Source organism: Chinchilla lanigera, unplaced genomic scaffold (genome assembly GCF_000276665.1).
Source record: "Chinchilla lanigera isolate Chin_1 unplaced genomic scaffold, ChiLan1.0 scaffold00006, whole genome shotgun sequence".
NCBI lineage: Eukaryota > Metazoa > Chordata > Mammalia > Rodentia > Chinchillidae > Chinchilla > Chinchilla lanigera.
The window spans coordinates 36,213,812-36,230,671 of NW_004955407.1; the positions used below are offsets into that span (position 1 = coordinate 36,213,812).

At 40.9% G+C, this 16,860-nt stretch overlaps 1 protein-coding gene across 6 annotated transcripts in view; it reads left to right on the forward strand.

The window, feature by feature from the left end:
• The window catches only part of Ttc3 (tetratricopeptide repeat domain 3), a 131,939-nt gene that overhangs the window by 38,500 nt on the left and 76,579 nt on the right, over positions 1–16,860 (forward strand). For all 6 annotated transcript variants that reach the window (XM_013504664.1, XM_013504667.1, XM_013504668.1 and 3 more), the window contains 4 exons: positions 225–345; positions 10,026–10,111; positions 12,227–12,321; positions 13,434–13,496. In XM_013504664.1, coding sequence (XP_013360118.1) covers positions 225–345; positions 10,026–10,111; positions 12,227–12,321; positions 13,434–13,496 — 365 coding nt within the window. The remainder of the gene's footprint in view (positions 1–224; positions 346–10,025; positions 10,112–12,226; positions 12,322–13,433; positions 13,497–16,860) is intronic.

Sequence of the window (16,860 nt, forward strand, 5' to 3'; positions counted from 1 at the left end):
GGCTTGAGTTCACCTGCAAATGTAACATATGTGTGTCATGTTTATGTTTACTTGTGTGTTGGAGTCTAACTGTTCTCCATTGCATGATGGAATAACGAACATATGGGGGTGTGTAAGTTTTGTGTTAAGGAACTGAAAATACTGTGTCCAATAAATTTGTAATGCCACACACAAATTTAGAATTAATAGCCAAATCCTATTCTTCATTCCTCTTTTTGAAACAGAAAATGTTGGCCATGGAAGAAGCTTTAAATTGGATCAAATACACAGGCGATGTAACAATTCTACCTAAATTAGGATCACTTGACAGTAGTTGGCCTTTGTTAAGTATTTTCTTTACTGAATGTAAGTATAAATGCTTTAAATTGTTGACTCTGTCTTTAAAGGTGTGATTTGGGAAAGTGGGATGTGCTTTTAATGTGATTTCTGATTTATTTGAGGAATTTTAAAGTATGGTTTTTCTGTTTTAATGCTGGAATAAGAGAAATTTAACCTGGTTGGTTTTATTCTCCATTTACTGACTTAGTGATTTTTGTGTCACCATGCTTTAAAAGAATCCCGCTTGCCTAATGGACCTCATAAATTATTATTCATCATACTCAGATTGAGTCCACAGCCAAGGTTCATGTATTCTTATTCATAAGAAACATTATACAAACTAAGATTATGATTTTCATTTTCATGTGAATCTGCTATTCTTTTATGTATAAACAAACTGCCTTGCATATTTCTTTTACTTTCTTACCTATTTTTTCTTTAAAGCATTTGAACGTTAGGAGTATTTTTATAGAACAGCTACAGGAATTTTTTTTTTTTGGTCTTTCTTGAGACAGGGTCTCGCTGTGCAGTTCATGCTGGCCTTGAGCTCACTTTGTAGCCCAGGCTGGTCTCAAACTCACAATAATCCTCCTGCCTACCCTCCCAAGTGCTGGGATTACAGGCCTGCGCCACCGTGCCTGGTAGGAATCTTTCCTTTGGGTACTGAGAATCGAACTCAGGCCCTCAAACTTGGCAGGCAAGCACTGCTCCACTGAGTTAAATCCCCAGCCCAGCTACAGGAATCTTGAAACAGGAAATATTTGGCTCTTTAGTAGATAATGACCAATTATTGGCCATCTCCACTGAGAAAAAGATAAATTTTGCTAATAACTTAATACTGGAGAGGAATTATACCTCAGTACACACAGATCTTTCTTTTTCTTCTTTTCTTTTTAGAGTGGGAGAATTGGTTGGAGAATAGGAGTGAGAATAGGAATAGCTCCTGAGAGACATGAGGGCCCCTGAATAGGTTGCCAACAAGCTCATCTTTTAAGGGAAGTTTTATAGAGCAAAATCCTGAGGCAGATACAACGTGGGTCAAAATTACAATCAGCCAGTAAGATTGTAAGCATAGTCATTTAGGTAATGTTGATCCAGTGGTAGCAAGGTCACTTCGTGACATCATTAACCTTGGTCGCTAATTTATAGTTTTGGTCTTGTCTTAAGTCTTAGTAGTCTTACTCTTAGAGTGTGTGAGAGGATGACCTACCCCTAATGAGATAATGGGAAATCTCAAAAGCGTGATACCAGTAATTGCAAGCCTCTGTGCATCTCTTAGGGAAATACATAAATCTAGCCACTGTGACTTTAATCTTCATTTGTGCCTTCAGCCACAGTTTACATGCATTTCCATTTGCTACGCTGACGCCCTTGAGGGCCCAGCCCTGTCTAACTGTCTGCAATATTTCTGCCTAACTTAGCCATCTGTAACATTCCCCTCTCTGAAGCAGGATCCATAAGTTTCCGTCTAGCTGCTTCAAGATGAGGAGTCTCAGTGTAGGGGAGACCGCAGTTAGGGTCTTCTCCAGGGAGGTAACCTGATGGACCTTAGCTAGAAGTCCTGTTGCAGTTTAGCAGTTACGAATTCCCTTTATAAGGTCACTGTATGGATCCTTGTGACAGGATTCTGGCACATTTGTTGTGGGTTCCATCTGCATGATCACTTAGAGTTTGATAGCCTCTAGGAAGAATAAACAGATTTTCCAAGAAATTAAAGCGTGCGTAATCAAAGCATGAGCACCAAAATGGGTAGGCAGGTTGGGGAAAGAGCCACATCCAGAAAGAACCCCCCCCACACACATAAAGAGCTCTTACAGGACTGGCATAGTGGTGGTAATCAGATGTCTCTTAGATCCCCTACTCATGGAGGGTATCAGCTGGCAACTTGGGTGGAAGCATGTTCTTAGCTCTAATGACACCTATAAGCCATTTTAAGTTACAGCCAAATATTTTAAAAATCCCAAAAGGCAAAAATAAGAAAAAAAATTGTTGAAATCAGCTGTAATATTGTAACCAGTCACAAATTGCATAGACAGACATACAGACACATAGAAGACATTTGTTAATAGACCAGAGTGCACTCAGGTGTATTTGGCCAAGTTAGTAAGTCTTTTACAGTTTTTAAGTTTGTAACTATAAATAGACTAGTCAGAACTTTTTGCAGGTGAACTAAGAGAGATCTCTTGTAAAAAGAATCAGAAGGAATAAAAGTCTTCTACACCTGTGAAAGCAAAGACCCTTAAGACGGGCCCTAGGCTGATGGTTTATCTGATTGGAATACCCATCTGTACAAGCTCCTCATTGTTGCTTTGATAGCCATAGTTGTTTTGATAGCCATAGTCACAGCTGATAGCCAAATCTGCCTTTTGATAGCCACCTGTGACTATTCCCTCTAAAGGGACAGTCCGTTAGAGGTAATTTTAACTATTTGCAGGGGGCACCAGGCCAGGTTTGGGTAGAGAGAGACTAGGTGGCACTCTTTGGAGCTAAGTATGGATTCCAAATGGTGGGGGAGGAAGGCCTGCTGAGGCTCCAACTGGCTCTGCTGTAGATGTCTACCTATGACAAGTGTTTTTCCGTTTTGAAAAGAAACAAAGGGAAAGAAAGTGTCCCCACCTGTCCCTCTTCCTCTGTGCCCATTGTAAGGCATCCCTTATACATCACCCTGCCCCGTGCCAGTGGTGGCAGGTTGGAGGTGCAAGGAAGTGGCCAGAACCGGGTTAGCTCCTCTTACTGTGCACCTGGGCCCCCTTCCTTGTGATCCTTGGACCATGCCTAGCTCTAGGGCTTCCTTGGTCAGATCCTCAGTTAGCATATCTCCGAGAATAGTGGCCGGCCTGGTAAGATGTTCTGGAGAGAAATCATGTTGAATAAGGCAGTCCCCAGGGGACAGGGCTTTGCCTATTCTTTAATACCTGTTTCTGTTTAAAATTGTTATTAAACTCAAGTGGTCCCCTAGGAATGTTGTTCTATCATTGAACTTAACTGTGCTATAGAAACCAGTCAGCATCATTCTTGAGGAGAGAAGGAAGTAAGAGGAGTTAATCTCCAGTTCGGCTTAAGGGCTAAAAGGCAGGTAAATTTGGCCTAAAACTTCTACATTCATTCTTTGAGAGTTTCAGGATTAAATCTACACCAGTTTTTAATTGTTTTTATTAAATTTATTGATATATTTTAGGTATACATAATGATTACATTCATTGTAGGGTACTTGTACCTGTATGTGATACAACTTGATTCTTTCTTTTTCCCATTCCCCTACCCGCCCTTTAGCCCCTCTTTCCCTCCTTATTTGCAAAAGCTTTGTTTCTATTTTTCCTTACCATTTTTTTCTTTTCCCTTCTTTTCCTCCTACCTCCTCTGAAATTCCCTTTCCCATTTAAACATTTTCTTCATATTTCATAATACTAATTACATATTTTAGAGGTCTTTTTTTTTTTTTTTTTTTTGGTCTTTCTGAGATAGGGTCTTGCTATGCAGTTCAGGCTGGCCTTGAGCTCACTTTGTAGCCCAGGCTGGTCTTGAACTCATGATCCTTCTGCCTCAGCCTCCTGAGTGCTGGGATTACAGGTGTGAGTCACCACGCCTGGCATTAGACCAGCTTTTTAAATATGGCCTGGAGGGGGCTGGGGATATAGCTTAATGGCACATGCACCTGCCTGGCAAGTGCAAGGTCCTGAGTTCAATCCCCAGTACCTAAAACAACAACAACAAAAAAGTAAATATGGCCTGGAGATAAGTGAAGGTTAGCTTCACCCTAGAAGGGTTCCAGGGAGGGGAAACTCACCACTGTTCTGGAGACTTGGTCCTGAAATTCAGCAGCCAGAGAGGAAAGAATTGTCTTGGACCAAACTCTGTTGCAAACTGCATCATTTCTCTGAGGCAGGGCAGTGGAGAAGGGGAAGGAGAGTGACTCTTTAAGTGTTGCACAAGAACTAAATGGTAACTATCTCAGATGTAGAAAAGCAATTAAGATCAGGAGCTTGGGTGGGTCTCTAATCCTTAGCAAAACATGCACACCTTAAGACAAAGGCTATGATTGACTCCAACTGCATTGCCAATAAGCAAAGAACCTGAATGGCTGCTTTTTAACCTTTTGAAAGAGAGAGAGAGAGCAAATAACATTGCTCCAACTATATTGTTTAGGCCTTACTTTCTAAAAATGACTCTGAATCAAAAAGTTATAAAATCCCAATCTGAAAAACAGATCTCTCACCTCTCGGGAAAGACAGAGACAGGTAATAGTCCAGAAGAAGTCTTGGCCTTTGCTTTGTTTTGTTTTGCTTTTGTCTTTTTGGGACAGGGTCTCGCTGTGCAGTTCAGGCTGGACTTGAGCTCACTTTGTAGCCCAGACTGGCCTTGAGCTTGAAATAATCCTCCTGCCTCAGTCTCCTGAGTGCTGGGATTATAGGTGTGTGCCACCACGCCGGGCTTGAAGTTTTGGCCTTTGGACAAAGAGGTCTTCAGGAAATTGTGGCTTCTCTATCTAGCTGTCTAGGTAACTTCCCTCCATAGTAGGCTTGCTAGGGTCTACTTAAACCTACTCTGAAAATATGTATGTGAGGGTATGTGTAATACACTTAAGAAACACAGATTAAAGTCTGTACCCATTTTTTCTCATTAGAAGTCAATGTTTGATTTAAGTATACATTCCATCTTTCCAGTCTGTTTCATAGGTCTGAATAAGTCCTCTAAAGACCTCAGTGCACCTATCAAGGTCACCTGAAAACTTTCCTAGATCTTGTTTGATCTGTTTGAGGTCACTGAGAGAAAAGGATAAATGAACACCGGTAGTCCTGTATCTGCCATTTACTTACTGTCCTTGAAGGTCTGGAACAAAACGAGCCTAGGATGAATATAATCCAATAGAGGCTTCAGTTATTGCTGGCTGAGAAGCCCCACTCTTAGGATCTGAAAGAGAGGCAGGGGAAACCCCAGACTCGTGGTGAATGTGGCTTTGATTAAAGTTGCCTTGGAATCTTTGTTCTCAGGTATGGTATAGTAGGTGAGATTAAGGTTACCTTGAAAACCTTGTTATCAGGGTCTAAAGGTCAAAGAAGAATAGCCTGAAGCTCAGTGATAGTGCATGCATCTAATTGTGTCTTAGGGGCCAGAGATGTCTGGTTTTCCTGTGGCTTATATTTATATTTTGAATACAAGTAAGGATTATAATATTTCTTTATGCAAAGTCTGAATGAAAGGCAATTCTGACCATTTTCCCTTTTTCTTACAATTTGATTCTAGTTGTGAAGCAGCATCATAATCAGTACTTCCCTCAGCATTTCTTTTTCACTCTAGAGGGTAGGCAGGCCAGGTATGCACACAGTAAAATATTTTAGTATATATATATATTTTTAATATGTAAGGGTCAGACATTTTCTAGTGCTTAAGAATACATTCCAAAGCAGTAAGAGATTGAGACTCCCAACTGAAATACAAGAGAAAGCATCGGCATCCCTTTAATTTCTACTTGATACAGTTGTCTCTCAAGTTGTGCTCTGCTTCAGAGCAGGTGGCTGCTATCTGGAGGGTGGAAGGTAGGTTGGGATGGACTGTCTATCTTTTACCAGCTCGTGACCCCATCTTCCCTGGGAACTTGTATTTTTAACTCCAGCTGGTGTTTCCCAAAGCATGAGTTACAGTTGATTCCAGCTGTAACAGTCATGTTTAAAGAAGGAAGCATTGTTTGCTAAACCAATAATGAAGAGATCTAAACCATTGCTTTCCAATATTTTGAAAGAGAGTGAGGAAGATAGATCAAGGGGAAAATTGGAACACTTTCCAGCCTGCAAAAGAGCTCACCTCTAGAGACAGACAGAGTCAAGTAAATGGCTTGGAGGAATCCTACCCTGGGCCCGAGGGTGACAAAGTCTTCAAGACATTTATGCTATCTCCCTAATCCCCTAGGCAACCTTCCTCAGCAGCAGAAAAAGGCTTTTCCTCAAAATCCATTCTGAGATTTCTGTGTCTCTGAAGCTCACAGGTTAAATTCATACCCATTGCCTGGCAGTCACAACTCACATGTTAATAAAGGCACGTTTGTCAGTTTTCTACATGCACATGAAAAAAAAAGGCGGGCTAAAACTCTTTTTACTCTTAGTACATGTAAGGTATAAGTGTAAATCGCTTCTCTGATAGCTGTTTTCCTCCATGAAGGGCAAACAGTTGTTAAAAGCTGCCTCAACCTATGGTGGTGGGTAGTCTTAACTACAAGGTAGTTCTGAAGTGTTAATTTAGAACAAGCTGGAAAAAAATGTCGGGGAGTTAGCGCAACTCTTAATGGAGGCTTAAGAGGGTAACAGTGTCATCTCTGGTCACTCTGGGGCAGGATAGCAGAAGATGGGTAAGACAGTTACCTCTCACCTTACTGAGGAATGCAGATAGAGACAATGGATAAGTGGAGATTTTTCTGCTGGTTACCCAGTGGGGCTGTTGGGACCTAGCTTCCATTGAGGATCCTTTGGGTATCTGCCAGAGCATCCCCTGTCCATGATCTCTCAGTTGTCATATTAGCTTCCACTGGTTCTGTGCAAGCAGAGATCTGTCTCCAGAAAGGAATCCAGCTGCCTGTCTGGTCAACATTGGCTTGAGTGGAGATTCACCGGAAGGTGTTGGGGAACCTGTCCTTTGAAGCATGGCAGCTGCTCTAAGCATGTTTAACTTAGCTGGCACAACAATCACTGTTTGTTTAAGTTCTGTAAGTGATAAAAGCTTGAGCTCTCTTCATTTAAGATGACCTCCCTGACTTCGGTATTAACACTCATTTTCTACAGGTTCAACTTAAAGGATCGTAGTTGTTGGATAGGAGGAATAGGTTCTGCTTTCTCTAATATTACCTGTCTTTATTTAATTTTGTGTTTTTGAGACAGGCTGTCACAATGCAGTTTAGGCTGGTCTTGAGCTTGCATTGTAGCCCAGGCTGGCCTCAAACTCACGGTGATCCTCCTGCCTTAGCCTCCTGAATGCTGGGATTAAAGGCATGTTCCACCACACCAGGCTGTTACGTGCCTTTAAAAAGGAAAGTTACAAAGTAGCGGGGACAGATCAGAAATGAGTTCAGAAAAGGAGGCCTTTTCTTCTTAGGCTCATGGTGAGTTACTGAGACGGCCTGCTCACGAGGCATCGCTCTCAGCCAGGAAAGGCAAGAATGGGAACTCTCAAGAGCTAAGATGCCTCCTCACCAGCAGAAGATCAGACAAGAAAAGAAAGTTCCACAGAGCAGGCTCAACGTGCCCTCTAGAGTCTAGAGGAGGATTGGGCCAGTTTGTCTCAGTGAAACCTGGCCCCAAGTCTTAAGACTGGCTGCCAGCCTGCTGCCTTGTTAACTGGAAGAAGGTGTCCTGAGAATTATTACTAGGCATGTAAGTTTCTTAAATGTAAACTAGATTTGAAAAGACCCATTTTACAGCATTTTATATCAAAGTCCACTAAGAGGAGCTCTAACACTTTTTTTCCCTAGTGCTGTTGTCTGCGTTAAGAACCACAACAGTTAGGTCAAACAAGGAACGCCGATAAATTCAGCCGTTATTCCAAATGTAACATGTACAAAACAGGAATAGCATGTCCCATCAAAGAGACATAGTCTTCCCATGTTCTCAGCTCAAATTTGCCATCATTTTAACAAAAGACCATGCAGAAAATTCAAGGATGATAAGTTTTGATTACTTAAGTGAGTTGCAATCCAGAACCTACGAATCAAAAGCAAACTCTCACCTCCATCCAGTTATCTCAGTGGGACCTCCAGGGTGATGTAGGGGAAATGCTAGATGTCAGATATGCCAAGTTTGTGTTCCCTGAAGTGGGAGAGTGAATTCTAAGGAGCAAGGGAGGTTAAGAGTAGGAAAGTTTATTGGGGAATAGGAAAGGGAACAGGAGGCATTCTGAATTGCCCCACACAGATCTTTTTGATAGGTTTGTTAGACATTGGGATGTGTTACACTGATAAAAGTTGTTCTTTGTACTGTTGCAGAGGTTTTGAATTACAGAATGGATTTTATGGTGGAAATAGAGAAGCAGTATTATGTGGGTTAATTTCTGATGCTTTCCTGTGTCCTATCTTTAAGTAGCCCTGCACAGTGGCTATTATTATCTGTTGCAGAAGTAAGCAAATTTAAAACTTTAAGTGATATTTCTGCCTTCCAATATGTAGTAGAACCTAGATGACAATGAGGACTGTGATCATAAAGCCCAGGTTTTTGTCCCTTAGTCATGCTCTTTCCCTTAATATTACTTTACTTGTTTACATTCCCAGTTCCTTTCTTGAATGTTAAAACTTTAGGTATTCTTATCACCTTGGAAAATAGTATTTGGCTAAAGGCTTAACTATAATTTTATTGTAATAAAATTTTTGTCAGTGTTTTTAAAAATCTTTTTTATATAAAAATGCAAAAAATGAGGCTAATTTTTTTACACAAACTTGGATATCTAGTACAGTTCATTAAATTCTTATAAGAATAGTATTTCAGGGGCTGGGGATTTAGCTCAGCGGCACAGCACCTGCCTGGCAAGTGCAAGGTCATGAGTTCAATTCCCAGTACTGGAAAAAAGCCAAAAAAAAAAAAGGATAGTATTTCAGGTAACTTCTCATTATTAGCATTTCATGTATAAAGTGACATATTGAATAAAGGCATTTATAATACTTTATTTGTTATACATAGATTTTAGAAAATAGTTTTCTAAGTCCTAGTACTGGGGAGGCTGCATTAGAAGGATTGTCATTTCATGGCCTGCCTGGGCTAAATAGTGCTGTGACGTTTATGGGGAGTGGGGTTCTGAGAGGGGACGGTGAGAGATTAAGAGAAAACTATAGACACGTACTAAAAGAAACGCTGGGACCAGGTGGGACCTTACCTTTCTGACCGAGGGGCAGTGACAGTGTCCCAGCCCCAGCGTCTTTATTTATACAAAGTAAAAACAGGAAAAAACGCACAATGGGATCCAGAGTGCAAGGTCTCAGGATTTACTGGGAACGCTGAAGGCAAAGCATTCTCAAACTGTCCGTACTATACTTAATAAGGAAGAGCAAGCACCAAGGCCAGACACCGGCTCATAGGCAGCTGAGCTGCAGGTGAACATGTTCACACAGTCTGCCTCTGGCATTCCGTGTCCTTGGGCCTGGCTTTGCTCTAATCTCAAGGAGTTGAGTGTGGCTCAACTGCTCCCCACCCCATAGCAAGTTCAAGACCATCTTAGGTTAAAAAGCAAGATTCTGTCTCTCAAACCCCAAAGTAGGGAAGGAATGGAGGGAGAGAAGCAGGGGAGGAAGGGGAGAAAAGAGGAAGGGGGTGGGAAAGGGAAGGAGAAAGAAAGAAAAGGAAAAAAAATAGTTCTCCAGGCTTTTGTTTTTTTACATCTTTATCCACTGTAAGGACTTGGTGACGTTTGTAGAAGTGACTTGAGTGATTATGAGACCTATTTGGACGGACCATGCCATGACAGAGCATTTACCCTGAATTACTAGGTAATAAGCTAATGAATAATAAAGCAGATTTTAATTGCTAAAAATAAAAACATCAAATTCACAGCAATCTGGTAACATTTTATCATTTATTTTTCAAATATGTTTAATATACAAAAAGACTACAAGATGCACAGGCTGTTTAACTGTAATAATGAAATTAAGTTTTTGGACTTAATTGCTTGAGTTAGGATATCATCAATACTGTTTTTTTTAACAAATACTCTCTCTTACTCTCTCCTAAACATAGATAAGTATCACATAACTAAAATTGTAACGGAAAACTGCAATTTACTTGAAGAATTTAAAACTCAAAATTGTGCTGATTGTATAGAGGTGAGAATATTTACTTGTAAATATATTTTAAGGTTTGCTTGTTAGAGCTGTTAGTAATCAGAAGACTGTTAATAATTAATAAAATGGGTGCATGACGGCATGCAAGGAACTACCGTAAAGGTGAATAGTATGTTCCAGGGAAAATTTTAGTAAATTTTTATTTAGAAGTCTTTCAAAGAAGAAAAAGCCAAATTTTGTAACCTTAAAAGTTAATTGAAAATTAAAATTTGATGTTTTTTTCCAACCACAGGCTTTTAATTAGTTGAGGAAATAAGATTTACTTTGGTAACAGCTTTATTGAGATACAGTTCACATGCTATACAGTTTATTCAGAGAAGTGATTCTTTTTATTTATTTATTTATTTTTGTCGTTTTGAGACAGGGTTTCACTATGTAGTTCAGGCTGGCCTTGAACTCACTATTTTAGCTCAGTCTGGCCTCAAACTCACAGTGATCCTCCTGCCTCAGCCTCCTAAGTGCTGGGATTACAGGTGTGTGCCACCACGCCCGGCTCCAGGCTAGTTTTGAACTCGTAACAATCCTACTGCCTCAGCCTCTTGAGTACTGGGATTACAGGTGTGCACCACCATGTCTGGCAGTTAATTCATTTTTAAAGATCTGAGTGTTTGAAGCAAAAAGTTTTGATTATATCTGTGGCATCTTTCATATATTTTTTTGCAAACCTGCCATGTCATTGCAGTTAACATAATGAACATTGCCTATATGTTACTAACTATATGTTTAAGCACTAAAGTTTGTTGCATATCATATTTGCTAGCCTCAAGTTAAAATTCACCTTGCAGCCAGGTGTGGTGGTGGATGCCTATAATCTTAACACTCTAGGAGGCTGAGGCAGGAGGGTCATAAGTTCAAACCCAGTGAGTTACGAGTTCAAACCAGTCTGGGTAGCTTAGACCTGTCTCAAAAGGAAGGCTAGGAATATATGTGAGTGGGCAGGCCTTGGGTTTAATTCCTAGTGTGTGTGTGGGATCTACTTTGCATCTCATTTTTAGGGTGCTATACCTTCTGTAGAGATAAGGTATACTTAAGAATATGCCTGCGTAGGCCAGATGTGGTGGTGCACACCTGTAATCCCAGCACTCAGGAGGCTGAGGCAGGAGGATCACTGTGAGTTTGAAGCTAGACTGAACTGCATAGTGAGACTGTGTCTCAAAAAAGACAAAAACAAAACAAGACAAACAAAAGGAATATTTCTGCCTAATATTGCACATAAAGGAAAAAAATTAGTAATTATTTATAATGTGCTGGTTTTGCTTAGTTTTTAATATTTCTTTATTGAAGTTAGTATTGAGTCATCCGAGAAAAAGTGTTTAATGCACTGTCACCCCTCAGTGTCTTAGGGGCATTGGTTCCCAGACCCCTCTGATACCCTGCAAGTGCTCCTGTCCTGTAGGAAAATTCACAAAGTAGGTGCTGAGAAACTCATGTACTCTCCCTGCACCTTTTCTCCTTGCTGGACTACTTATATTGCCTAGCACAGTAAAAATGCTATCAGGAGCTGTGGTAGCGTATGCTTTAAGAGGTAATGACAAGGGGAAAAGTCAGTGTTTAATAGTTTTGGTCCCCAAATACTTTTGATCTGTGCTTGGTGAACCTGCAGATGTAAAGCCCATGGATACAGAGGGCTGATTGTATATACCGAAATATTAGATGCTACACTCCCATTATCTGTGTAAATAATCCCCTAGGTCAGTAGTGGTGAGCCTATGACATATATGGTGTTTCTCTTTTAATGCAAAAGATGTTAACACATGAGCTTTTTTCTAAACCAAAACCTCAGTATTCAGGTTCAATTGCAGTGTTGACACTTTGTGATAAATAAGTGGATTTGGGGTTGCAGTTTGGACAGTCATCTCTATTCTTTTTTTTTTTTTTGTACCGGGAATCAAACTCAGGCCCTTGGGCTTGCCAGGCAGGCGCTTGTGCTGCTGAGCTATATCCCTGGCAAGGACACTCATCTCCAAAAGGCTCACCATCCCAGTCTTAGGTTATTTCTGAAATCAAAGATAGAAACCAAGACTTTGTTCCTAGGTATTGGGTTCTTGATGGTCTTTGGAGCTGACTGATGCGTTCTCTCTCACCTTGGTTTCTCAGCAAGGAGAATTCATGAAAATGAAAGGAAATGAAGAATTTTCCAAAGAACGATTTGATATAGCTATTATCTATTACACCAGAGCCATTGAATATAGGTAAGTGTAAGACAGAAAATGGGATCCTTTTAAGGTGGCAGATGATGTTGACCAAGAGACATAAAAGCAAGTTGAGGACTAACTTACAGTTCGCTGTGCAGAACGGGCTTCCTCATCTTCAGGCATTGGTCGCATTGGAGGCAGCCCGAGTCTGGGAAGCCAGTTTAGTAATAGAATTTAAGTAAGTCAGGCCAAGTAGTGACTTTGGCTGTATCCTGCTCATTTCCTTTCCGGTTTTCCAGCACAGTCATCTGTTCTTTCTTACTCCCATTTTGTTACCAGCTAATTCCTTCCAAAACGTTAAATGATGAAGAGGATTGTTTCTTAATACTAAAAATGTCACCCATTCCGGAGTTTTTGCTTACTTGGTGGGAATTTTAAAAGGAAAATAGTTGAAGTGAAGGAAATCCATGTATTCTGTCTACCCCAGCTTATTACTGAGCCATTAGTGTTCTGTAGCTGCCCCTGGTGTACTCACTGTGCTTGTGGGGCTTCTCTTGGTGGCGCCGTGCAGTTAAGCTGCATTTGGAGGGTGCTGAAGGCACTGCTCCCTTCCCTGCCTTTGCTCATCTCCACAGGGAGTGAGGAAGCTGAGGTGGCAGGCAGCGAGAGAGTGCTGCTCTAATCTGCTGAGGAAGAGGCGGAGAAAGGAGAATCAGTTTGGATTACACATAGACAAAGCTAAGAGGGACAAAATTTGAAACACAGCTCTTCACATTGGATTAGAATTGCAGGCTTTGAGTTCTTTGTTGAGGTGGCACGGTCCTGATTTACCCTTGTAATCCTGTCCTCTACAGTTGTAGCGTACTTTGCAATTGGCCAGCCGGTTAGTGCGTCTCTTTAGATCCTACAGTAGTCCTGTGAGCTGGACAGATTATCGTCAGTGATTATCTGCCTTTTGAATCAGGGTAGTTTGGGTTGGTTTGAGTAGGGTGACTGAGCAAGTTGAGGTGCTGAGACTTAGCCACTTAAGACTAAATGTCATATATATTTTTTCTGTTCTGTCATATAGATGGCAAGTTTTGAAGTTTTTTCATGCTTTATGTTTTCAGTTCTGTTCTTGTTTGATATATAAAATGTGCTTTACTAACTAAACATTCCTTCTTTTCAAGACCTGACAACCACCTTCTTTATGGTAACCGAGCTCTTTGTTTTCTTCGTACTGGACAGATAAGGTAAGTTGGTTAAAGTACCGCAGTCACTGAGTTATTGTGCTAAATACCCATTTTGGGGAAACACTTCTGTTTACAGGTATGTAAGAAAATCCATGAATGGTTCTTTGGCACAAATAAATGAGCACTATAGATGTTACAGATGATACCTGTGACAGCAGCAGCTGAATGAGTGTAATCATGTCCTACATTGTTTTTAGTATTTCATGTATGTCTCACAGAAGTCCTAATAAGGTGGTTATGTTATTCTCCACATGGTACCTGTGGACCACTAGTAAGTAGTGATGCCAAGATGTGAACCTAGTTCTCATCTGATGATATCAGTCTGTGCTTGTATCACTTTTACATTCTTGTGCTCTATTTATCTGTATAGTCGTGGAAGAATCATTTTTGCTGTATTTTTCTTGGTATGAAAAAATAAGTATGGTGGGGGGGGTTGTAGTTCAGTCATAGAGCGCTTGCCTGGCATGCACAAGGCCCTAAACGCCATCCCCAGTATAGCCCACCCCACACCCATACTAATATCCTTCATAAGTTAAATGGTATTACTATAAATGTAGAATTTAACCAGTTCTTGGTTACATATATTGAATTTAAACTGAATTCTTATTTACTAGTTTAGAAAGGTTAAGAAAGACTATACCATGATTTTATTGCCTTTCTGTTTTAAAATTTTATGACACAGATTATAGGAGTTAATATTAGGTAGTAAGACTGTTATATTTAACAGTGAAGAGTAGGGTGGATTCCAGAATACAGCCACAGAGTAAAAGAACGTTCACAGTATAGCAAACCACAGACCAAGTTAGACCCTGACATCCTCAGAACCTGGCTGCATAGACATACAGTTCTGGATGGATATTAGGTACAATTCGTGATTTCCTCTGACCTTCTATTGCCCAGAATAGAAAGGAAAACTTGGCAAGTTCCTTAATTCTCACTGTTCACAAAGAAGCAGAACACCAGTTGTTTGGGTGAAAATGTTTTCCCAGTTGTGTGGGTGAAAGTGTTCGCTATGAAAGAAATTTCTTACATGGCTTACTTATAATGTTAATGGATAAAGGAGAGAAAAATCCCACCAACATTGCCATTCATTGGAAAAATCTCTTTGAAAATGCAGTTTGGGGTTTCACAAATAAGTCTTTTGTGAAAACACAAAAACTGAGTTTTTCTTGTTTTTCAGTGAAAGCACTGGAGAAGGTGGTATATTTTAAGTTTGTAGCTTTTATTTTTTATTATTCATTTATTTATTGTCTTTTTGAGGCAGGGTCTCTCTATACAGTTCAGGCTGGCCTTGAGCTCACTTTGTAGCCCAGGCTGGCCTCGAACTCAAAACAATCCTCCTGCCTCAGCCTCCCGAGTGCTGGGATTAGAGGCATGCGGCACCACCCCAGGCTAGTTTGTAGCTTTTAAAAATAATATTCACTGTGTTTTAATATTATAAACAGGACACATCTTGGTAGAAAATTTGAAAAATACCAGAGCTTAAAAAGAAGAAAATAAAAATCACCAGTAATCCCACCACCTTGGAGAATCTCATTGTACTAATATTATGCAGCTTTCAGCTGGCTTTGGCCATGGATAATCTGAGGCTGTGTAGATGAGAGGAGTAGGTGGGCTGGATAAAGTCTTCCCTCAGGACCACCATCCTCAGCTGAGTCTGACAAAAATGAGCTGCAGCTGTCTTTAGGTTACTGCCTCTGGCTGGGTCCAGAATTGCGGATCATCTGGGCTGTTTGAAGGGGAATCTGTCTTAGGATGAGATGAACAGGTTCACCAATTTGCCAGCCTCTTGTGAGAATTGAGGCACCTATCTAGAACCTTGCCAGCCAGAAGGACCCATTCTCCAGCTCTGAGAGCAGAGAGGCAAACTGGGATGGTTCTGTTCTTTCTTACGTGCCAAATGCCAGACACCTGGGGAGGAGCCACCTAAAACCTTGTGGCAGCAGGAGGAGGATGAAAGCAGAGACACAGAAGCCAGGTAGCCTGGTGAGGTGAGGACCAAGAGCAGGATACATGTTCTACCCTGGTGGTCCCATGTGTGGTTGAACACCGTCTGTTTTCACTAGAGGCAGGTCAGTAACACTAGAGCCCTTCGTTCTTTATTAGGCAAAGACCCATACGCATTGGATACCTATTTGATGTGCGAAGCTCTGCCACACTGGTATCGCTGGTGTTTCCTGCCTTCTCACACATTGTTTATGCAGTTTGCTAAGTAAGGAAAGGGATGTTTTCAGAATCTCGAAACATAGCATGTAAGTTACAGTGAGTGTAACTCCTAATCAAGCGAAGACAATACTACTTAAGAACATGTTGCCAGTAACTGAGCTGTGTCATCCATATGAGAGGACCCGGGCCCTGGGGAGGGCTTGTAGCTCAGTTTTGGTTGACAAGCTTTGAAGCTTTTGCATCAGAGGCGTGCTGGGTGTGCCGTGGGAATCTGTCTGACAGCTAGGGGAAAAGTATCCCCTCTCCCCCAGTTTGGGCAAGAGTGCACTCCTTACTCATTCCACAAGGCCAGGCTTTCCTGTGCACTATCATAAAAGCCAGGATCGGGCTGAAAGAGACCAGCGGTGGGGTACTTTAAAGTAATACTGAAAAAGAGGAATACTGGATTAAAGTCACGAATGCTAAAACTTCTGGGTAATCCCTAAAATGTCAGAAAATATAAGTTAAAATATTAAAAAGCATTCAGTTTTTAAAGATAGCTTTGGCAAGGTTATTCTCCAAAATGATAAAAATTTACTTTATAACATGGCTGATCCTGTTCTGATACTTTATGCATATTTGGTCATAAGGCTTACAATGGTGTAAGGTAGGTGCTGCTGCCTCTTTACAGGTGAGAAAGGTGAGGCTTATGGAGGCGGAGCCAAGTGTCCAAGGACACAGGGCGGATGTCATGGAGCCAGGACGTGAGCCCAGCTGCCTGGACACAGAATCACTACTGTTAATCACTGTGAAGGTGATGATAGGATAAAAGAATGTCAGGGTTGAAAATCTTAAAATAAATGATCCATATATAGTCAATAAGCATTTATGAGGACATGATTATCCTTACATGACATGCAGATTAAAAACTACAAGTTTCTCTTTCATATCCATCAGATTGACAAAAACTTAAAAACCTCATAATACCAAGTATTTGAGAGGATGTGGAACAAAGGAATCTTTCATACTCGCCTGGACAAAGTATAAGTTGGTACAATCACTTTGGAGAGCAGTCTGACAAGGTGAAGATGTGCATACTCTGCAGCCCACGTCTAGGGTCATTCCTTCCAAACTCTCCAAGGTGCACCCAAGAAGACGTGGACGAGCCTTCCTATAGCATTGTTTGTAAGAGGAAAAAAATGGGAGCTACCTAACTGTC